Source organism: Euprymna scolopes, chromosome 27 (assembly GCF_053919585.1).
Source record: "Euprymna scolopes isolate OS-2025 chromosome 27, ASM5391958v1, whole genome shotgun sequence".
Classification (NCBI taxonomy): Eukaryota; Metazoa; Mollusca; class Cephalopoda; order Sepiida; family Sepiolidae; genus Euprymna; species Euprymna scolopes.
Genome location: NC_136508.1, coordinates 84,269,783 through 84,295,191, shown reverse-complemented (window position 1 = coordinate 84,295,191; position 25,409 = coordinate 84,269,783). Strand labels below are relative to the sequence as shown.

Here is a 25,409-nt window from a genome sequence, read left to right as displayed (position 1 = left end):
ATTGATCTGCAGTTCTTGGACATATTCTTTCTTTAATAATAATTCATGAAAGGAGTTTTTCAGTACTCTCCACATTACTTATAAAGTTTATCACCCAGATTTTACGAGAGAATTGTTCTAACATTAACAAAGGTAGAGAAAAACATTTTATTTTTGTAAATGTTTACAGAAAATCTTAAAAAATGTATAGAAATTAAGAAATATAAAAAAATTACACAGCTGATTTTTAAGAAAAATATATTACAAAGAATAATTAAAAATAATTAAAACATATTACCAAGAATAATTAAAAATAATTAAAATATATTACAAAGAATAATTAAAAATAATTAAAACATATTACAAAGAATAATTAAAAATAATGTACAAATTCAAATTTATTAACTTTTAAATAAATTGTACTCAAGCTTGCATATATAGGAAAAATGAAATGTAAAATTCACATATCTTAGAAAATGTGGTTGAAAGCAATGACAAAACTCTAGATAAGAAATAACATTTTTGTAAAAATAAAAATTAAAAACTTTAGATTATTCAGACTAAAATTCTTATTTTCATGTTTTGCTCAATGCAACCTCTGATCTTCAGATGTACCTTGTTGAACTTGGAAATCTGCACAGAATTTCTAAGTAAACACTTTATTATTTAATCCTCAGGGGTAATATACCCTCGTTCTATCAGCCATGACTGGGTAGAAATCTTTAGTTATATTCTGAGTATCATCCACACTGAGGATTGAACCTTGAACCTCCAGAAGTGTATCACTTACAACTGAATTTCACCAAGTACTTTATTACGCCACAGCTCATTGTAGAGATTACATCAGCAAAAGTGTTGCAAAATAAAAGATGAACAATTCAAACAATCTTCATCTAAAAAATTCAGAAACAAAACTTTTTTTTTCATAATTGCGTGGTTGTACTAAATTTCAAGTTTAACATTTTGCAACAAATATTTTTCAAAAACCCATAAAATAAAAAGTGAAATAAAAAATAAACTTTATTAAACATTAAAATTAAACTTCCCTTTTGCACTTTGTTTTAAAGCTGTTATCTGTTACATATCACTTTTCATCATTGTAGTGTTAACATTTAAAGAAAAAAAGTAACAAAACTTATTTCTCAATTAAGACGTTTTCTTTTATTTATAAAAAATTTTTTAACAAAAGCCTAAAATATTTAGGGGAAAAAAAGTACATTTATGACTTTTGTAAATGCTTCTCAAGAACCCACAGGATACAAAAAAAAGTGAACAAATTTTGAAAATAAAAATGGAAAGTGAAAGGAAAAAATTTTTTTGAGTATACACCAAAATAGAATAAGCAATAGTTTTTTTTTTTTTTTGTTTTGAAAATTGTAATTTACTACATTTATTATATTTTTATATGTGTGTGTATATATATATATTTTGTACACGAGATAGAACTCTTCATCTTGTCAATTCTCGTAATTTGTATTTTGTTTTTAAGGAGAAAATAAGGCGGCTGTTTCTTTAAGAGTCAGATCTGGTAAGATGATGTAAAACTGACGACACAAGAGGTCACATATGAAGGCACATCGCCATGCAGACAGAATGGATAATTTGAATTGAAAGTTAGGCTGATTATTTACAAATCACAAAGGTAGAAAACTACCAATCCCAGATAATTGTCAATAACTCTTAGAATTCAATGCATTTCAAAAACAGTATTTCATTTCATTTTGAAATTTTACTTAATATAGGAGAGCATTACAGGTGGCAGACAGCAGCAAAATAAGTTATATTTTAACTTTGGAGTGCTTTCTGAACAAATTTCTAACTAGCAACATAACTTTATAAGTCTCTAATTTTGGAAGGTTCAATGTTTCAGAAATACAGAAAAAGAAAGAAAAAAATCTCAAAATTTATCAATTTTATATATTAGAATAATTCCATAATATATGATAATGTCAACCTTTTAACATATTTAAAAATAAAGAATTAGTCATAAAAATATAAAAGTTAATTATTTTGATGATCCATTCTCAGATTTAAGAAAATTACATAATTTCCAGAAGCCCGAAAATTAGACTCATGAAGTAGCGAAAAATTAGAATCATGGAATCGTGTATTGTAGTTTAATATGAAAGAAAGCAAAATGGCTGACACTCATAATGCTATCATGTATTCAGTGAAATTTAAAAATCATAAAAAAACTTATCAAAATTAATTGAGATTCTTAGAGTTTATTGCAATTGGGTTATTTAATGATCATCAGGTGTTTTTGGCTGTGTGATTTTAAGCTGTAAACTTTCATTATTCAAGAGAAAATAATGGATTTGAATGTCAGACTGATAGCAGCAGATAAAAAAATAAAAAACAGCAGCATTCAAAAAGTAAAAATATGAGAAGGAAAAGTTGTTGTGATAGACTTTATATGGTAGATATCATCATAGGATTTTTTTTTTATTAGTATTATTATTATTATTAGGAGGGAAATGCAAGCAGTCATCACACTCAAATAGCTCTGTACATGTCACTTCGGCCAATGCCAAAATAAAGAATGGTGCTGATGAGAGCCATGCCAGTGGCGCCAACTCCTGTCCAGAAACTCCATCCAAAGTTCACGAAATGAGTCAACTTGTGGACCACTTGGGCATCTTCGTCAAGGTGAGCCTTTGCTGCAAATGTACACATGCCTGCAGCAAGGAGGAGGACTGAAAAGATAGAAAATTAATTTTAAATTAAAAAGTTACAAACTTTTAGAGTTTGTCTATTCATACACAAATAGAAACACATGATTGGTTGATAAAAAGGAATATGCAGAGTACACATTACTAAGGCAGTAGTTTTCCAATATCAATACCAGAGTTTGAATCTTACATAATTGGCAACAGATGAAACTTTTCAAGCATATGGCTGGGTGATCTACTACAAATATTTGAAAAGAGAAGGTCAGTTGTTTTTTTTTTTTTTTAAGCATATGACAAGCATTTGGATTTGAGTAACTCAAGATAAAGTGGCTTTTGAAGACCTAAGTTAAGGAATTATGTTCAGGTGGAAGATGTAAGTTGATAGAAAAATCATATTGTAACCTAAAAAATAACTAAATAAAACTTGATTATTTGTTTTAAACTGGAGTTGTAATTTTGTTTGGGGAAAGAATTCTTCCATTTCAGCAGTAATTGAAACCATAAAACTTGACACTTTGAGCACTTTGGCAGAATTGAGTAACAACTTCAGACCAGCACAACAAGCAGACGATCATGGTCTGTGCAGTGAATGCACACAGATGCTCATTCACATTAAGGCCTTTTTTCTATATACTTTTATAACACAAAAGTATAGCTTAACTCTGAGATTGAGTTAGATTGGAAAGTTGTTTTAATTAACTGTAATTTATAATTAACTGAACAAATCAGTCATCTTTCTTAGTTATCTATGTAGTTCTTACATTCCTTCACTATGTTGATTCAACTATGCTAATATTTTTTGATGTCTGAGCATTTACAGAAGTTATCTTTGCAGCATTGTCATCACATCTATACACCTATAAAATTGGGTGTTCTTTACTTGCTCTGATATTGATATTAAAAGCCTACCTTTTCTATTTAAAAATTATTAAAACAAACTTTTAAATATACTCAGTCACTGATCGAGATTGTCGGACTGACTTCCTCATCTTGGTTGTTATAGTCACGTTTCAGCCGTTTTGCCCTTAGTGCAAAAGTGGGTTGGGTTCGAGACTCCTAACAAACGGTGCCCCAGTTCGATACAAAACACCTGATGAAGGCCAGCCTTCATCAGGTGTTTTGTATCGAACCCAACCCTTTATTATTATTACGGGGGTACCGTGTTCGGACTCCAGCTTGGTTCTGGGACATAGTTGCTGATTCTGTTTTGAATGTTACTTTTCACTGCCTTCATTGAGGATTGAACTCAGCACCTTTGGGTAACTGTAAACTTTGATACAACGTCTAGAACCACTTGGCCATATGTCACTGGGACAATTCTTAGTTGGTTTTTGTTAATGTTAAACCTATGTTGTTATTCAAGGTTTTCTCTCTATCAGAGGTATCCAAATTGCATTCAGCTCTATGCTTGGTTTGCTCAGTAGGTTGTTATTATACTATTAACACGTCTGGTGGATAGTATACTATCGGGGTAGTTGTTACGACGGAGGGTATTCTTCAACCTGACCATTTCTTGGTGGTATGTAATGGTGTCACTACTTATTGTCTCTGCTCGATGTTGTAAGCAGCATGCGATTCCATGTTTGATACTGTATGGGTGATGGGAGCTGAAGTTAAGGTATTGTCCAGTGATGGTAGGCTTGCGATATACGGATATCTTAAACCCATGCTCTGTGCGTGATATGAGTATATCAAGGAAGGCCAGTTGGTTATCTTTTTCTTTCTCCATTGTGAACTGTATCGATGGTCTTATTGAGTTCACATGGTCTAGGAGAGCCTGGATGTCTTCCTGATGGGGCCAGAGTATGAAGGCGTCATTAACGTATCTTAGCTACATGGTTGGTTTTAAGGGAGCTGAACTTAAGGCCATGTCTTCGAAGTATTCCATGTATATGTTCGCCATCACTGGTGATAATGGCGAGCCCATAGCTAGCCCCTCCTCTTGTCAATATAGGTCAGTACCCATTCTGAAGTAGGTTGTTTCTATGCAGAATGTCAGCATTTTCATTAAGTTTGGCAATGGTAAACATGTGCGCTCTTCTATGGAGAGGTCCGCAGCTAGTTTGTCTTGAATTACTGCTAGTGCCTCACTAGTTGGGACTTTAGTGAACAGGCTAACCACATCTAGGCTTACCATTTGGTTTGTACTGATGGGTGCTCCCTTGATCAGTTCCGTGAAGTGGGCAGAATTCTTTACATGTGTTGCTGACTTGCCTGCTAATGGGTTTATTATATCCACAAGGTACCTGCTCAGTGGGTGGCATGCTGAGCCTCAGCAGCTCACTATGGGTCTGACTGGAATACCGTCTTTTTGTATCTTGGGGAGACTGTACATATGTGGTAGCTTACTGTAATGCTGGACCAGCTGTCTATCTCATCGGAGCGATGTGTTCCTTGTTTTTGGTAAGGATTTGTAACAGCTTTCTTTCGGTTTTCAAAGTTGGGTCCTTCTTTATTTTACCGTAGCTACCATCTGCGATTAGGCCTGCCATTTTTTCAGAGTACTCCGACATGTCCATCACTACAGTAGCATTGCCTTTGTCTGCTGACAGAATTATTATACCGCTGTCACTCTGTAGGATTCTTATAGCCAGCCTATCTTCCCGAGAGATGTTTGATTTAGGAGGCTTGGCTTTCTCGAGTACTTGTCTCACTTTCCATCTTATTTCATCACCTTGGGTTGATGGGATTCTCAAGGCTATATCTTCCATGTGTGTTATGATATCTAAGAATGGAATGCATTTGGTTGTTGTCGCGAAGTTGAGACCTTTATTTAGTACTGCTTCCTCTGAATGACTCAGTTGGCGGCTGCTGAGGTTGATGACCGCTTTCACAGGTGAGCGGTGTTTTCATGTTACATTCCTCTGGTCTTTGAGCTTTGTGAGCTTCTTGATTTGGCGTTCTTTAACCTTCTCATATTCTTGTCTGTACGATTTCTCAAAAATACAGACAATTAATACTCAGTCATGGTTATGAGAGCTACTACATGAAGGTTAAATTTGCATATTCCTTATAAAAAAAAAAATAAAAAAATAAGAACATTCATTAGTTATTGATTTTTTTATGGTTTCTTATTAGATGATTAATTTCATGTCACTATTATGCATCAATTCTATTTACGCATGGTTTCTACATGATTACATAGAATTAAAGATGAAAACATTCTAACACATGGAAATATATAAGTGACCCTGTTGGTGTATGTGCAAAAAGTCTAAATTCTTCTGAATATTTGGTCTACAGAGTTGAAATTTGATATATAACATATTTGGATCTGTAGCACACTTTCAATTTGGTTTTTAGTCAGTAAAATACCTGCTAACAGGTCCAAATAGAAACAAGTCGAGCATGCAGGTTCCCCCTCCACGAATGAAAAATTTACTTTCACCATGACTAATGTTTGTGACAATTTTTTTAAAAAATCCAAGGAGTGGTTATTGAGAAAAGTGCAAACAAATGAACTGATGAATGATTTGGGGGCAATTTTATCCCTATAATTGCTTCTAGAGGATCAACTAGAGTTATCCCAGAAAATCTGTTCAGGCAAAAATTTACTTTTACTATAGCTAATGTTTGTGCAAAATTTCCAAAAATTCCAAGGTGTGGTTATTGAGAAAAGTACAAACAAACTAACAAGAGTGAATTACTAGGTCCAATCCCTCTTGTCAGGGGACCAAAAAAAGACACTGAACTTAGTCTGGCATTAGTCAAGCATACCAGTTTTTTTCCGCACATGCGCTAATTACAAGTTGGGTTTTTTTTTTTTTTTTTTTTTTGCAGTTTTTGTATACGTATGGATTTAGGTCATATGCTAACGAATAAAGCTGGACAGCTAGACGTTTTGGTTTTGATTCTAGGTGGTCATTTTTTTTTTTTTTAACTTTGGAAATTATAGAGGTACAATATAATAATCGATAAAGAATTGTCTCTATAATAATAAATACAAAATCTACATTAATTAAATGTAATATTTAAGTGTATTTTACAACTGGTCAATGCCAGGCAGTCTGCTAGTTTACATCATATCAAACATCTTCAAATCATTTAATGTCGAATCCAGTCATTCTGCTTTAAAAAATCCTTCATCTTAAATTCTGTAAATATTTATTCATGTTTCTTTGCTTATTTTATTTCATGACATATCAACCCTTGAAAGGTTGTAGAAATTGCACCTTATGTTAGATTGTTGTAAATACCAGCTTCTTTCAAATATACAAATATTTTACCTAGATCATGCAGGTTTGTTTCTTTGTAATATTTTTGTTAAATCTGTTTTAGATCCACACATGACATATCATATACGCATCCCGGCATGTTATGCAAACTGGAGCTTCTTCAACAGGTATGAATGGGTAAGATTTGTACATCCTATACAAAATCTTGATAACAATCACTTGTTCTGTTCGACATTTTAGTCATTTTTTGTCTTTAGTTTGTTCCTTTACTGTACGTAATTTTTTTTATTATTGATACAAGGATTCCCCCAATCCCTACCATTTATGATACTAAATATTTGTTGGTTTTAAATATGTAGCAGAAATTTTATCCTTTGTAGGTTCCAATTTTAGTGCTCGTTTTGCTGTAAGGTCGACTTTGATTTCAATGTAACTAATATGGCTAGGTTCTCAGAAGACAAGTTCACTGAGTGTTAAGAATAAAATAACAATGGACCTTTTTTTTTTTTTTTTTTTTTTTTTTTTTTTTTTTAAGTATTACTTATACCGCAATTGATTGTTTTTGTTTTATTTCACTTTGAATAATATTTATCTGTGTGACCTTTGGTCTTGGTAAGTGATTACTAGAGCTATGACAAAAGAATATTCTTTCCATTATTTTAACTTGAGTATGTATCAGTAAATATCGTATGTTTTTAATAGAGTGATGTAGTTCTCGATTAGTTCACTGTGTCTGTGTTGGATATATACTCAAGAGTCAAAACAATAAGAATATTCTTTTGTCATAGCCCTAGTGACAAAAACATGTGGCGAGTGTAATGGTTACTTTTCCAGATGTGTATATATTTATAGTTTCAATCATATGATAGTTTAAATAAAATTCTGAATTAAAATGCCCCGACCAATGCTCAGACTATGAGAAAAAAAAATTATTTCCATTCAAATCTAAACTAAAATTTTTTAAACTTTCTTATAAAATATGGCCATCATCTCTCTCATACAGGTTTTTCATTCCTCTTAAAATTTCATGACCCATAAATGGCTTCAGCTCAATGATAGAAAGCCAACTTTCCATTTATCTGCCAAAATCTATGAAAGTTTTTGCCTAAATTATTTGTTATCTGTTCCTGTTTGCAAATGCTCTAATGTGAACCCCCACAACCTCAGTGGCAAGAACAAAATAAAAATTGCAAAACTAAAAATTAAAAAAACTTACAGGTAAAGTTGATGAATCCACTGGCTGCATGATGGAAGCTGCAGTTTTTACAAAAGCAGCAAAGGGAACAGAGTCCAATAAGCAAGGCCATCAGACTGCTCACAACGGCTGCAGCCAACAGACCTTGGACTGCCTTGAACCAAACTGAAAATAATAGCACAGAAAATCAGTAAATAAATGGACATAAATATCAAAGATTAAGCAAAACGATTTTCAATTTAAAATGTAATGCAGCATACCATATGCTAAATGAAAAAATTAAAATCCAAGGAGCTGGAACTGGATTCTGATAGAATTAACCAATTTAAAAGATCAAAGTTGTTGATATATTTATGTGTTATTTCTTCTTTGTAAATTTTTCTTAGTAAAAATGACATACTAGAAGTACTTACTAGTAAAAATGACATACTAGAAGTACTTACTAGTAAAAATGACATACTAGAAGTACTTACTAGTAAAAATGACATACTAGAAGTACTTACTAGTAAAAATGACATACTAGAAGTACTTACTAGTAAAAATGACATACTAGAAGTACTTACTAGTAAAAATGACATACTAGAAGTACTTACTAGTAAAAATGACATACTAGAAGTACTTACTAGTAAAAATGACATACTAGAAGTACTTACTAGTAAAAATGACATACTAGAAGTACTTACTAGTAAAAATGACATACTAGAAGTACTTACTAGTAAAAATGACATACTAGAAGTACTTACTAGTAAAAATGACATACTAGAAGTACTTACTAGTAAAAATGACATACTAGAAGTACTAACTAGTAAAAATGACATACTAGAAGTACTAACTAGTAAAAATGACATACTAGAAGTACTAACTAGTAAAAATGACATACTAGAAGTACTAACTAGAAAGATCCTTGACAAACATGCTCTTCTTTTAAATCAAAAGATTGAAGTCATATTTTATATAGTTATTACTAGAATATTGTCCTAGGATGGGGAAAATGGATTTCAAATAGATTAGTGCTGCGCTTTTTCAATTTTCTTATTGTTTTTGCTGAGGAAAAAAATGCGTAAAATTGATCAGTTTGAGAAATTCATTTTACCTACCAGATGACAAACGTTCACCCGCTATTTCAATCACTCCAACCAAGCAATCTTTTTAAGATTCTGACCGTCAATTTAAGCACAATTGTTTGGATCTCTCTTGCACGTGTTTCACCGGGTATACTCACCAGTTCTTGAAATTCTTTTTCACAAGTCCAGTTACTCCTATAATTACTAGAATGGAGATCTTTTCATGTCATACGTATGGTTTTATGGTTTTAGTATTTTGTTATTTTCTTCCTCTTTGTTATATCTAACTGAGTATCATTAGGAACACCAACTTCTAAGGTTGTTACTTTCTCCCTTTTTATCTCATATCATTATGCCAGGTTTAACAGCTTCGTTTTCTAGGTATGTAGCTGTAGGAATGGTATAGTTATAGTGGACTAGCTTGGGTGCCCGGCGTTGCCCGGCTGTTTAGAGGTGTGTATTGAACAAAGAAAGTGGTAGTAGGCAGGCAAGCTTGAACCGTGACACGAAGGCAGAAAAGAAAGTGAAAAAAATCTGACGTCTTACCCCCACTCCATGAAGCGACCGGAAGTTTGGAACGTTAAAATTAGGCAAAGTCAAACTAACTTACAAAAACAGCTTGCAAAAAATCAACCCCTCCTTGTAGAAAACTTCCCAGTTGAGGGTAAAGGAATTAATGTTTTTGGCTAATTTGTCAATATTTGTCGTTTGAGACGTCGAGCTCCAAAATGATACCAATCTTGTGAAAATCCGTCGCCTCTGTCAAAAGTTTTAGGCAGACATACATACAAACATACATACATTTAAACAGACAAGCAAGATTTATATTATAGACTAGCAGGGGTGCCCGGCATTGCCCGGGTGTTTGTAGGAGTGGAAAAAAAAAAAAAAAAGTTAGTAGGCAGGCAGACTCGGACCCGTGATGCAAAGGCGGAAAAGAAAGTGAAAGAAAACATGAGTTTATTGCTGCGCCATGACGCGAGCGGAAGTGTAAAGCATTCAAATTTAGGGACGAAAAAGAAATGAAGGTGTTGGTAATTAAGTTAAGAATCACGCAAGCGCAGAAATGAACATCTGGCTGTAGGCCAGTTAGACTTTCAGCTTTCTGCCCTGTATTTGTTTCCCCAAGATGTTAGGGAAAACCAGCTCCTCCAAATAGGAGGAACTTTGGCAGTGTTCAAATGAATAGCAATTGTCTGATATGAAGGGGTTCTCCCACATTGATCAATGCTAATTGCCTTCAAGAAGACCAAGACAGTGTACCTTCGCTTCGATTAGTTTCTCTTTATTTATAAGAGAAAAACAAACACTGGAAACCAGGGATATTTTTAAAGCTGTCAAAATAAAGATAGAAACAACATTCATTTTCGAATCCGAGATATTATAACGTAGGGAGTATAAGGAATCTCCAAAATAGTAACCTTGTTGAGAAGCCCGGCGAAAAATGCCTTTCTTGGACATACACAAAAGTGTGTGCCCATTTTGCCTTTTATATTATAGAAAAGCAGGGAGTACCCGGTGTTGGCCGGGTGTTTGTAGGTGCGTGTGTTGGGAAAAAGGGGGGGAGATCAAAAAAGAAAAAAGTTTTGGTAGGAAGGTAGGCTCGAAAACATTTTAAAAAAAGAAAAACAAAAAAAAAAAACAGCGAAAAAGTTTTTTGTAGGTGTGTGTGTGTGGGGGGGAGGGGGTTAGCTCCAAACCCTAAGTTAAACTTCTTAAAAAAAAAAAAAAAAAAAAAAAAAAACAGCGAACATAATGTAAAAAGAAAAAGTAAAATAAAAAGTTTTGGTAGGTAGGTAGGATCGAACCTGGAACGTTGAGGCAAAAAACTTGATAAGTAACCGCTCGCCCACGAAAGGAAAGTACTGAAACGAATTTCAATTTAATGTTTTAAACACAAGTGGCAGGTGTGTGGCGAATTTAATTAGGTCAAAGAAAATTAAATTCTGCACTTAATTTTACTGCGGAATAGTTCTTTTGAGTTTGTTTTTTGTTTTGTTTTTACCCACTTTGTCTGGTTTTGTTTCCCCAAAGTGTTGAGGGGAAAACCAGCTCCCCCTTTATTAGGGGAGTGTCCGAATGAAAGCAATTGTCTGATATGACGGTTTTCACCAACATTGACTAAACGTCCATTGCTTTCTGGACGCTCCTGGCCCATAGGCCGAGAACTGTGCCTCAGTTTCACAACAGTTTTGCTTTTATACGAAAAAGCTCAACCAACACGTGGGAAGCCGAAATAGCAATAATTTTGTAAAAGTCAACGTAAATAAATGTAGCCATGACGCGCGTTCGCAATTCATACATATGATCTACACGGTATAGAATAAGTTCTAAGCGATAACCGTCTGGACTTGGTCAGATGCAATGAAGATCATGACTTTTCATGTTGATCAAAAGTGCTTTTTTTTTTAGCGATGAAAGCAAGTTCAATAGGCTAGGCAGTGATGGTAGGCAGTACATCCGTTGGAGGAAAGACAAAGAATTTAATCCTACATGCTCAGTTTCAACACTGCAAGGTGGTGGAGGTTCCGTTTTGGTGTTGGGCATTATTAGTACCAATGGTCCAGGGCCTATAGTTCGCTTGCAAGGTCGAATTAATTAGACCAAGTACATTAATATGTTGACTGAGCATTTTCTATCCTACTTTGGTCGGAATTTGGATGATAATCCCATCTTCATGCAGGATAATGTTCCCATTTACACAGCTGGCAATGTCAAGAGGTTCCTGGAAGAGCATGATATTCCGTGTTTGGATTGGCCTGCACAATCTCCAAACCTCAACCCTATCAAAAACGTACTGCAATACATCAAGCCAAGCAACAGCTACGCAATGATAAAATTTCAAATTTGGAAGAACTTTGGATAAAAATTAAAGAAAAGTGAGGTGCCCTTTCCGGGAGTAATGTTGCAGTCTAATTCAAAGAATTCCCAAAAGATTGCAGGCTGTCAAATTGCAAAGGGCGATGCTACTAAATATTAACTAGTTCCTTGTGTTCCTGTTGTATTTGTGTTGCATTAATGTCCTAAAGTTACATTTAAATAACAATTTTCCATTGTGTGAACTTTCTTTTTGTCACCTCAATTTGAAGTTATTTTTTTTAAATTGACGTGAACACTAGAATATTTCAATTAAAAGGCAAATATGAACAGGTAAAATTATAGAAGAATAAAAGGCCAATCAAATAAGGTATAGTTTGTTTAAACAGTTACATTAAATTTAGCTTAAATTTGCATTTTTTGAAAATAATTACTAGTGCAGACTTTCTTTTTGCCGCCTGTGTACAAATTTATTATGCCTAGACTATTGGCCATCTTAAACGCCATTGTAGGCCCAGTTAGTCATTATAATAAACTCCTACATTACATCCTAGGAGCAACATCACAATCATCTTTAGAGGAAGTAGTTCCTATTTTTCTATCTATATAAGTTCTACCACCCCCAGTCATCACCGGGAGAAATTCTGCACTTTAGACAGATATAACCCTTCATAACTGGATCATAAACTCATTGACATAACAATCTTTTCCTTTTCCGCTACAAAAATAAAGTTTGCACAGACTAATTCCACTCCTGATTGGATGAGCTTTGGCCATTGCTATATTCCAGATTAATGGTTTCCGCATGTTAAACAAACTCTAATGCACCATTCAAATATGGTGTCACAAAGGTACCTACTTTTGCCCTTTGTGTAATTTGTTAGAAAATTTCCCTTTCTTTGATTTATTGTACAAATATCGTTTCCATCATAATAAACAGCCTACTGTAACACTTTATTTCTTTTCATTGCCAACTATTACTTTGTTTTTTGTTTCTTTTTGTTATAAAAGTTCCTTTCATTGATTTAATGTAAAAACCCACCTTAATACTATTTTCACTTTTTTGATGCCAACAATTACTTTCCTTTTTATAAAAGTTCCTTTTCTTTGACTAGTTGTTCAAAAACATTTGTTTGGTTTTTCGATAGAGAATTAGTTGGATATTTTTTTTTATGTAGTGACCTGGTGTCATTGAAACCCTAACAAATTTTTGCTAAGCCACTTTCTTTTCTTTACCTAATATATTTACATGGGTTTTAACCTGCAGAAATTCCCATTAAATAATTTATTAGGACTAAAACTTTCTTTTCTGGTCACCTACAAATGAAGGCTGATGTTTGCACAATATATATATGCCACGGTTTGATGAATAATGTTCGCTTATTTTTTATTTCTTTAGACATTCATTATATTCTTTTTGGACTTTTGGATTTAATGAATCGAACTAAAATAATCATGTGATTATTAAGCAACCCATTACAAGTGTTCGTGGATACTGTTCGGCTACTATTGCATACTTTCACCTAACAAATTAATGCTGTAATGAAAAAAAAACAAAAACTTCGCTACAGGATGCAATAGTGTTAAAAAAAATCAAATACAACCATAATCGCTCAAAAAGCACAAATTTAACTACTGCCAACCTTAACATTATCTTATTGTTCCTATTTTTTTTTTTTTTCGTTCTTGTTAAACATTAATTCTAATTTGCTAATTCTTTTTTGTTTTTCCAATATGATTTGGAATCAATTGTTTTCTATTCTGGTAATTTCAGATGAAATTACATTTTTTTTACACTGTCTACAAATATATAACTTGACCTAAATTTTCTGAGGTCAGAAATTTGGGACTGTTCAAATACATCAGTACCATTTCAAGATATATTGTTCTTAGTGTATAAGTTTTCCTATCATAAATACAGTTTTGATGCTATTAAAATTTTTAAATAGATGACTTTTTGAAGATTGTATATCTACTTACCATCACAATTTGTTAGAGACACTAAATGTATCAACGTTAGCACAACTAGCTGTCTAATAAATGTAAACCCGAATTAATATTTTCTTGGATCATCCATCAATCGATCATGAAATGTTAATTTCTTGAAGCTTATTGTATATGTAGCATGCCAAATCCAGCAGTCCACGGTACTTCACTTACGTTTTATATATTTTAGCCCATTAAAAACAGGCAGAAGTTATAGCCTGTTGAATTAAAATAAGTGCTCTGTGCCAGAATTCTACAGAAAATGTGGTATTGTGGCGACAAATATTACATTTCCAATCCTGTATCCAATGCTCTGGTTATCTTAAATCCCATCATGAAGACTGGTACGTAGATCCACTCCATTTTGGCTCAGTCAAGGGCGTGGGAATCCACTATTAGAAATTTGCCACCCAACTATGGCACCAAACAAAAACCTATAGGGAAAATTTTCATATGGTACCGAGCCTGTTTGGGGCCAATATGCTTATATCCCTTTGGAACCTCTATATTTACATTTTTTCTACCTCTCTAATAAAGGAAATGAGATTGGCAGGTTAGTAAAAGGCATAAATATTCAACAAATGCAAAAATGGAAAGGAGGACAAATCCTGAGAATTCAATTTTATTGGTTTGTTTTTAATTTTTATAAAATAAACAGAACTGAAAGGAAAAGTAAAGAAAAAATGAGTTAATTCCGGTTTGAAAATTAATTTCAATGGAGTTTTAAAGTTGTGTTCCGCCTACAATCTTTTGAGTCAGCTTCAACAATCCTGATAATACACGTCTGTTTGCATAGCACGCCATCTTTCAGCTTACCGGTCGTTCCTTTTACCACTTCTTTTATGCCTCTTGCATAGAGTTTGCATTACTCACACGTGCTCGTCAAATACAAAAGCGATGTCACCTTTTTAACTTTATTTTTCCTTAAGTGAATGAACAAGACGCCCACGCTAGAAAGGTAAGCTACTATTTTCCCTACACCCTCCCCATGATCTCACGATCACAAACAGGGCAGGAGGGTAATATGTTTGTGTTGGGTACTTCTTTGAAGAGGATTGACGTAGGCCTCACTCATGCATACTCTCGACTGCGGGTCGGCTTTCAATAGACACCTCATCAGTTGAAAAGTTACTAGCCTCAGAATCACTGTCCAGTGAATCTGAATTCAGATTAGCCACTCACTATCCTCAGAATCGATAAGTGTATCCGTATTACGTGTCGAAGGTTTAACATGCCAGGACACTCCAACATTCACAGACAGCGGACTGATCACTTCAGTAACACAAACCATGTTATATTTTGTTGTGCACCTGCCACGTGGATTTTTAACCCAAACAACGTCTCCTCTTTCATACTTCCCTCCAGTCACCACTGGGTTAGCTTCAACACCTTTGAAGTTAACATGATATCTATGCAGCATGTCAGCTGGTATGGTGGAAGGTGAAACGTCATCCTTTAAGGTGACATTGTGCCAGTAGACCACCTCCAATATTGAACAAATCTTTCTGGCTGCGATGATCTTAATGGTCCTATGATTTTGTTCTACAATTCCATTTCCACTGTGAGTAGGCACATCTAAATCGCAGATGTACATCCCAACTTTTTGCAAATTCTCCAAACTCTTTACTGATTAAAGCAGTGGCGTTGTCAGTCTATTTCCATCGATATTGGTAGCATACACGCTTATAAGGGACTGCTTTATCTGTTCTGCATATGCTTTCAGCTCCATACTAAGTTGCCTGCATATGGCCAGAGCTCCATCTCGCAATCTCAATAACAGGATGTGCTCAACATTTTTCATAATGCAAAGTTCACACACAAATGCCACATTTTCAATTAACTCTACAATAGGCATATCAGCTGCAGCACCAATAAACTCCAGAATCAACCAGACATTAAAAATCTTTCCCTCCATAGCCGAAAGGTAATATAAAGCTGAAATAGCTCCTAGTTTGAAAATGGATTTCAGTGGAATTTTTTAAACTTGTGTTCTGTTCCCTCTACAATCTTGAGTTATTTTCAACAATTCTGATAAAATCCATTTGCATAGCATGCCATCTTTCATTCCTTTTACCACTTCTTGTATGAATCTTGCATAAAGCATAAACTAATTTGTATAGATTTTGCGTTACTCACACGTGATCGTCAAATACAAAAGCAATGTCACATTTTAGCTCTTTTTTTTTTTTTTTTTTTTTTAAATTAATTTTTCCTTAAGCGAAAAACATGACACCCATGCTAGTCTTTTTCCCTACATTGCAAGGTAGCATGGTGGGGTTAAAAATTCTCAGGGCATTGAAAGTCAAATAATTTTTTCAATCAGGATTAAGTAATCGACCTGGAATATAAGGGTAAAAATCAAACAAAGTGCAAGTCGACCAAATGCCAGTCTCAAAGTCATTTCACTTGAGCTGGCAAACATTCAAACACGACATTAGATATTTCAAAGGAGAGAACCTTTTTTATTTTTATTTTTTTACACAGGAATCACCACTTATCAAGGTCCGGATGCCACTCGAAGAGAAGGGTTAAAGGGTGTACAGTAGTAAAATTGGACAATATAGTAATCGTTAGTAATGGAAATTCGGTAAATTTGTTAACTTAAGTGAAACGGCTCATCAAGAACTTGTTTCCGTTGAACTATAGCGTAGTAAACATAAGTAGTGGGAATTTTGTAAATTGGATTACTTAGGGGGACGGTTCATCAAGAACTTGTTTACGTCAGACTTGAAGACAATCAGGATTGTAGTCAGCTGGAAAGCAGAAGAGAGTTCCACAAGTGTGCAGTTTTAAAGAAGGAAGCTTTATTCATGAAATCTACATTTAGGTTTAGGCACAGATAAAGAGTGTGGGAAATTATTGATAGTGGTTTTGGCTAGATGAATATTTTTTGTGAAAGTTTGACGAGAGGGGACCATAAATTAGAGCTCAGATGAGCACTTGCCATGAAAATAACGATAAATCAGAGACAGGCTCACAACGTCTCTTCTGTGGGAAAGAGGTTGCAGGGAAGAGAAAAGGGCGTCCCTCACTAAGCTACAAAGTCTATTTTGAACTCTGTTGAGGCAGGATAAACTTTTTCTCACTCTTCACGTGTTTTTGTATACATCTTGATGTCAGCGTGTTTCGAATGTGTTATAGCGTTTCTATGCAAAAGTAGAATTTTTTTTCTGTTACTCAATTTCTGACGGCTCTCGTGTTTCTATCTACAACTATGGCAAAATTAAAAACCTTTGAGACCTCATAGGTTTGGCTAAGAACAACCAAAGGCTTAGAATGACGTAATATTGACAGACCCCCTTACCTCATTCTCTGCGTTTGTCTAGTAGCTGATATCAAACTCTTAGGGATTCATGGTGAAACTTTATCCTTGAGTAGCTTTTGACCTTGACAGTGGTGAATCATTTAGTGAAAGAAAAAAGAAAAAAACCTTTTCTACTCTAGCTATAACATAATGGACGGCTATATGCAAATATCAAGCCGTAAGCAAAATCACGTCACGATAAGGAAAAAGACTATAAAACGGAGAGAGTATGTTTAAGACGATCACATGAGTGACGTCAGAAGAAAGAAATAGGATGGAAACGAATTCGTCACCAACCTTACCACTGGGTTTAATCCACATGAGGAATATTAATTCACACATGATGACGTCATGCCATCAATGGCGTTCTTTTTTCTTTGTGTTCTCCCCCCCCCTTTACTACTGAAGGAAACCCATGACTCGCAAAACTTGGTTTTGTGTGCTACTTGGTTAAGTCTAATCCACGGCTTTCAAAAATTAATTAAAATCAACGGCTTGCAAAAACATGATCTCATGTCGCAGTGTGGCCTCTTGGGGAGTTTCATACTTTCAACTCCAGCTGCATCAAGTTCACAATTTTTTCTGTTCGATATAAAATATCTTAATTTTGAGAGTTAACTCACAACTTAAGGCACTGTGCCATCCAAATCAGAAGCCAGAAAGTTCAAGAATCCATAAAATTTGTCCAGAGAGTCAATTCATTTCAAAACGTACTTGTTACGTTTCTCACATTTTGCCTTTTCCTGTCTGTCAAACATTATGCGTTCTGATGCAATTCATTTCTCCTGCTTTCTTTACCCTCAGTGATAACAATACATGAGGGGCTTTTTTTTTTTTTTTTACATTCGCTGTCACTTCAGAAGTGATTTCTCCAGGACATGTCAGATCTCGACACATGCCTCTGCTCACACATTAAACAAAAAGAGTTAATTTGATTGGCCAAATTTGATCACCTGATTTAGTTTCTACAAGCTTTGTCTACTTACGTGACCAAAGACAATCTGATTGAAAAGTGACCTGATGTTGCCCGACATTAATCCATATTAATCTCTAACTGTATTGAATGGATACTGCAATACTTAGTTTGCTGCACTTTCTCATAACAGGCATATATAAAATTTCAGCCAGATTTACGTAGTAGTTTCAGAGAAAAAGTGGAATAGACAGAAAGATTATATATCTAAAGCCATGCTGTTCATAGCGATCATAAGTTTATTGATGACTAGCAAGATTTTTTTGGTCACGGTTTACTCCTAGATACAACACATTCTGACTATGCCAATTTATAACCAAGTAACCTTTAGAAGGATATAGTTCCCCCCCCCCCGCTGCCCAACTCACTATGCACAAATGATTATTCACGATGGAGAAGCTGTATGTTGCTCATTTCTTAGTGCTAGGATAGATGGGGTTCAGTTGAGCTCAATTCTGAAATGTATTATTCTTTTGCAAACTATTGTACCCAAAATTAATAATTTAATATCAAGTTTGCATTTATTAGTATCTAGTAAAGTCAATCTTTATCGACTGGTAGCTTCTTACAAAATCAATATTTAAGCCTTTTTCATCTTTTAACATCTTTTTTTCAAACATAACTCAATTTCAGAACTCAATTATATTTTTATAGAACTCGCATTAATGATTAATAAATAGCAAAGGATCTTCATAACTTTATATATTATAATATAGACTTAAAATAATGTTGCATGCTATTAGTGTTGTGTTTTCTTCTAATTTTAAATTCCATCGTTGATGAATTTCTGTATTTTTAAGTCACATTCAGAAATTAGCAACCGTTTAGTTATCAGAAACTGGAAAGTGATTGCCTTCCAACCACAAATAAGGACTTGTAAGCAGGTTGATGGCCTCACTTGACAGGGAAGCCACTTTCTTTGCAAAATAAAAGATTACTTTAGCACATGGCGACAGACATGCAGGTGCGAAAAGCTGTGACATAATTACAAAAGAACGCTAGGTATATATATATATATATATATATATATATATATATATATATATAAATAAATGGTGGGTTGCTTATAGTAAGGTAAATTAACAGCTTCACACTCCCTGGAGAATAAATAAATAAAAATAACATTTCTTAGTAAAGAAAGAATCTCCTGTTCAGACTTATTTGTCCCTCTTCCAACCTGAATAGTTTATTGTTGTAACAACTTTTGAACGAATTTGTTTGGGTGTTTTTTTTTTTTTTTTTTTTTTTTTTTGTCTTTATTTTACATAGGTAGACAGTAAACTGAAAAATAAAATACAAACTATTTCAACTTCAAGCGTGACAGACTAATGAAAATGTTATTTCAAAGCCAAGTACAACAAACGAACTGAAGGACAGAGCTTTTCATAAAGATGCTTTGACATATCTCAAAACTGTAGCCATTCAATCTGTAGTTTATGAAAAAAACTGTAGAGTTACAGATCAGCTGAACTCTAAAGCCTTTCCAAGATATGTGGAGAACAAATAAATCTATATTGACAAATTGAAGCATAAAAATAATTAAAGGCATGAAATTCAGTTGAAAAATCTCAGAATGACAATTAAAAAAATATATATCTAAACGTGTTCAAAAAAGTGTCCAGAATAAAGTGGTGTGGTTTATTTGTGTTTTGAAATAAATGTTTTATTTTTTTTTTTAATTTATAACTAATAATCAACACTTCTTTTCGGTCATGGCTAAGAGAACAAAAACAACTCACCCCCTTAATTAAAAGGTTCTGTTAGAGATCCTATACAAGTTTCCAACTGAAAATTTTAACTAGATGGTTTCCCCAATTCAAAAACCCACACCTGAAGATGGTCAGCAGTTCACCGGTCGAAATATTAAAATGCAAACAGTCTCAATAATACAAAAAAAATTAAGCTTTTTTATTCAATGCCTAACAGAACAAGAACAATCTATCCTCAGGGATAAATAGAGAATTCAGTTAAAAATTCAGTATCAGTTTCCAAGTTTGAAAAGATGCATCTGAAGAAACGTTTAAATAACAAACAAAATGAGAATAGGAGTTCGAAAAATCCAATAATACCCATGTGAATATTTTTGCATACAATTAATCGAATACAAGTTAGAGAATCAAGTTTTCATAAATACAAAAATGATAAAAACAAAATAACAAAACTATTGCATGCATATATATGAAAATAAAATTACAAATAAACACTGAACGCATTAAAAACTGTAAAAAATACTTATACAAATAGTCATGTTTGGGTTTTGTTCCACTATTCATTTAAATAACACTGGTAATATATATGCAATAAAAAAAGTTACATTTATTCACGTGGGTCATGTTAAATTTTTCTATAGAAACGTGTGTGTATGTTTAATCCTATGCTTGCCACTTGAATTTGTAATGAAGTCATCATAGGTTTAAACTGAAGTACAAATACAATCTCAAAATAAGATTACCACCAGCAAGTGCAGCATAAACAGATTGATGCTACACTGATCTTGTTTTATATGTTGGCATGTGTTGGATGATTTTCAGAAATGAACTTCCAAGCTTACCTATCAATGATTAGGTCTTACAGCTTGGAATATGAGCAACTTTTTTTGAAAATCATTTTCTTAATTGAAACAAGACTTTTACAAACTGTCTACCTTTCCACTGAGGTGACAGAAATCAGTGTTTTTATTGGGACAACATCTTTATTAATCGCTCTCCAGAAAGTCAGTTAATTAGTGAATACTTACCGTGTTTATACAATAACATTCAATAACAAGAACATAGGTATCTATAGACATATATAAAGTTAGGTATATGTACACGTTTAGATTTTTATGTGTAGGATTCACTCCTAAACTAATTGGCTGATCATTATGAATGTTGAAACACAGATATCTGGTATGACAGTGGATCAATGTGGGGTGTATTTAGTTTAAAGCAAAGGAGAGAAAAGATAGGGTGGAAGCTCTTTATGAAAAAAAAAAAAAAGAAATAGTTATTAAACATAAATAACTCTTCCAAAGTAGTTTAAAGGGATTTGGGAGGGCATATGGGCATAAACAACTTTAAAATATTTCAGATTTGCATTAAATTTGATCACTAATCATTAGACATCAATTAAGCAAAACTCCCTGAACTTCAAATTTTTTTTAAGACTCCTTAAGCTTTAAATTTAAAATATTTTCTAGATAATTCTAGAAAATGTCTTAAATTTAAAGCTTGATCATGCAATGGACTTTTAATTAATATTAAAATTAGGATTCTAGATATAAGGTTAAGCATCATAATTTGATTTTAATTTTTGTAAGGGGACATAAAAGCAGTGCAACACTTCTGTTTGGGCATTTTTCCAAATCTGTGTGTGCCCACACACATACATACATGTGTGCGCATATTTTTCTGCGATATAATCAGTAATGAATCTTCTAGTATAAATTTCTATGCAATGATACGAGAGAGATTTTCCTCCCACCAGTAATGACGATTTTTAACGAAAAAGTTCCAAAATTAAAATAGAAACAAAAAGCACTAAATGATTTCTTTTATTCAAATTGCAAGCACACTAGAAAAAAATCTTTTGACATGAACTAAGCATCATCACAGAAGAACAAAAACTATTTTTGGAAATAGCTTTTCTGATACATTTCCTGTCATTTGTTATTTTCTCCTAAAAGGAGAGAAGGAAAAAATTATTTAAGGATGAATAAAATTAGATCAAACCTAATACCATAATAACAAGAAAAGACTTGTTTTTGTTTTTAACTGCAGCTAATCAGGCAAACAAAAAGCAAAAACGTATTGGAGTTAATGACTGAAAAAGAGTCAGCCGTGACTACGAGTTGCATAACTTGTATTGATTGTTTCACAGCAGTTTTAAGGAGAGAAACTATGCAGAACATAAAAATTATAGTCTGCATGTACAGTCTAGGGCAAAGAAGATACACATCCACAGTTGTCCTTTATACAGAAAATGGATTATTTTATGCATCAACAACTAGCTGAGAAATATCAAGCAGAAAAAAAAAAAAAAAAAAAAAAAAAAAAAAATGAAATCAGAGTTATAGTCCATTCTTTTTTCAGGAATTTCAATTAGCGTAGTTTTATTTTAAAATAACCAACCCTGAGGTAGGGCGATATTTATAACATTCAGAGATGTAAACAGCTGAAAATTTCTATCATTCATATTACTAAAAACACAAAGCATATGTATATATCTTGATCCTGGCTTTAAGGCGGTTGTCTAGCCACACTGAAGAAGTGTGGGGGCAGCAAAACTGTCGGTAAATGATGCACACACACACACACACATCTTACATAAGATCAGAAGAAACAAGTGAAGCATGCCTGGTCCTCCGTGAGTGCACAGTGAATGAGGCATTAAAAAACCCCCGACTAACTTCAGTATTTGCCCCCCCCCCCCATTTAGCCCCAAAAATCCCCAGGGGCTGTCAAATCCTGGTGAAAATGAACAAATGGCGCAGTTTTAGGCTTTAACATATGTAAATTTGAGTTCTGCACCATGCAAAACTGCTAAATAGACATACCCAGAAAATTTTGGACAAATATGGTAAAATAGTCCCAAAAATGGAGTGTTTTTATTAGCCCTAAAAGAGCCCTGGGGCACACCCAAGAGTTATTGTGAAGTATAGACAAACAAAATTATATAGAAATCAGTTAGTTACAACTTTTCAGAAAGTTTTATGAAAATCCAAGGCATCAATGTTTTTTAATAAGCACAAAAGTGTCAATTTTAGCCATTTTAATCCGAAAGGCAGGCCTAGGGTGGCAACCGGAGTTTTCCCGGAAAATCTGTTCTGTTACTTTTTTACTCATGTTTAATGTTTGTGCAAAATTTCAACAAATTCCAACGTGTAGTTATTGAGAAAAGTGCAGACAGATGAACGGAAAAAGATGAATTTACAGATTCACCCTCCATTTATTGGGGGACCAAAAAAACTTTCTGGATAGGCTCATAAACGGAATTGAGTTTGGACCTGAAAATTATAAAAATTAGAAAAATAGGAAACATGATGATATGGGACTCGAGGCTTTGAGTATAATACACAGTCGTCCTCATTCACTGCAGGGAAAACACTGGATGTGTTTGGATTTGGTTAAAGACAAATGTTTACCTAATTTGCCTACATCCCCTCATACCGAATCATTGTATATCAGCAAGCAAAATAAAAACGGATACTGTGTTCTGCAGTAGGGGAAACAAAACATAGGGTTTCTCATTCAATTCCTGAAAATGCAGAATTTTCCTGTTAGTCGCTCTATAAAAATCTTAGTATAAGTGACCAGGCATACTTTCATCTGGACAGTTATGGTCTCCACCCTTTCAGGTCAGAAAGAGTCAATCCATTACAACATGTTGCCATTATATTGATCGAACACGATGTGCAGTAATTTAATGGGCAGAAAACTGCAGAATGTGCATGCAGCTGATGCTGCATTTTGGTTTTGGGTTTCAGTTTTAGCATTATTATAGGTTTATTTTAATCTTTGAAAAGGGGACAAAAAAAAAAAATAGTACAAAATTGTTCTGTTCAAGGAATTAATTTTTAGTATATAAAAACCTTTTAAATTGTATTAGTTTCTGTGTACATAGACTTAAAGTCATGCAATAATAATGCATAACCACGTTCCAAGAATGGTTTGAGACTCAGAGTGCTATTTAGTGTTTTCCTATCCGACATTGGTTTTCCATAGATTCTCGATATATTGATTACTGCTCTCATTTTCCCAAAGAAAATGTTGGTTCACATAATTATTAACTTTTTATAAACAAGAAATAGATTTTTATATTAACATGGCTACTCTGTACTACATGGGGGAGGGGAGGAGGAATAAAATAAAAAGTGTATTATTTTTCTTTTAGAAAAGATATCTATCCCCTCCCAGACTAGTCAAGGATTTCCCTCTTCTGACTGAGGATAGAACAGATACTACACATTGATCCTATGTATTTTAGTTTGAACTTAAGACTAGATTAGAGGTGAGGGAAGCTCTGAATGCCTTACCTTACTAATTTTGTTTCTGGTGGACCTAAAAAGGCATAAATATTACATTTTAAGAAAAATGTCCATATTCAGTCTGAAGTAATGTTGAAGGTGAATATATCAGTTTTGTGTGTCTTGTATATTTTTTTACTTTTAACTAGACTAACAAATACACCAACAAACAACTACTCTTTATATAATAGAAACAGAAAATAAATTAGGAGAAAACGGTTTTAGAGTATATATATAAGCATTTAAAAAATATTTAATTTTTCAATCCACTTTACAAAAAATGTCAACCTAAACCAGGTATATTTAAAATGAAAAGGTAGATAATTAATGTGACCTCTTAATTTCCAATAATTTCTTTTAGAAATTTTTAGAATTTTGATGCATATAAACCTTTAATGATGAAAAAAAGGAGAATAAATGTAAAATTCAAAAATTTAAACACTGATCATTTTATTTAGATGATAAGTGACTGTCTGAGGAACGGTCTCTACTAAACTCCTTTATCAATTTCTGGTCTACAGACTAAGAAATTTATTTGTTATATAGAGGATTTGAACTTGTGGAACAAATTCAATTTGGTCGTTAGCCTGTAAAAATAGTTACTAATGGGGCAAAAAAAAAATTTTTAATTGGAACTTTGCAAGCCTAAGTGAACTTAGAAGTGCTCTTGTATGCATGCACGAATACACATTAGATTCAGTAAAATTTTAGTATTTTTTCTATCTGAGGATAGCTCAAATGGCAACAACTCAAGCTGGAGCACTAAATATTTTAGTTTCTATTCTAGCTGATAGCATCCAAGTTATTTTTTTTTTAACTTGAAATCGCTATTACATATAAAGTATAATATAATAATCAATACAGTATTGGCTCTATAATTAATGCAAAATGTACATGAATTAAAATATATTTAAGCATTTTTTATAACCAAGCAATGCCTGGTGACCTGCTAGTGTATATATATATATATATATATATATATGGTGACTGCTATTTCTTTACCGAAGGACATTACAGATTGAGTCACAAACAGTTCAGCAGCTGTATTCTTATTCTTGGGATTGATATCAAAATACTTCCAGCAGAAATCGATTCCCACCAATATTTAGTTAATTTTGTACATTTCAATTACTTATGTCTGATATCTAATTAGTAATTTATTTCAATAATATACATTTAAACCAGAAAAATAAAAATATGTAATGGTAGAAAGAGTCCAAAAATTTGCAACAATAGTACG

The 25,409-nt window shown here is 33.4% G+C and overlaps 1 protein-coding gene across 1 annotated transcript in view; it reads right to left on the bottom strand.

Moving 5' to 3' along the window:
- Window positions 1-128: 128 nt before the first annotated feature.
- Window positions 129-25,409, bottom strand: part of LOC145248952 (uncharacterized) — a 208,252-nt gene continuing 182,971 nt past the window's right edge. The window contains exons 3-4 of the mRNA XM_080110753.1: window positions 8,043-8,186; window positions 129-2,675 (exon numbers count right to left, since the gene is read on the bottom strand). Coding sequence (XP_079966879.1) covers window positions 2,476-2,675; window positions 8,043-8,186 — 344 coding nt within the window. The 3' untranslated portion in view covers window positions 129-2,475. The remainder of the gene's footprint in view (window positions 2,676-8,042; window positions 8,187-25,409) is intronic.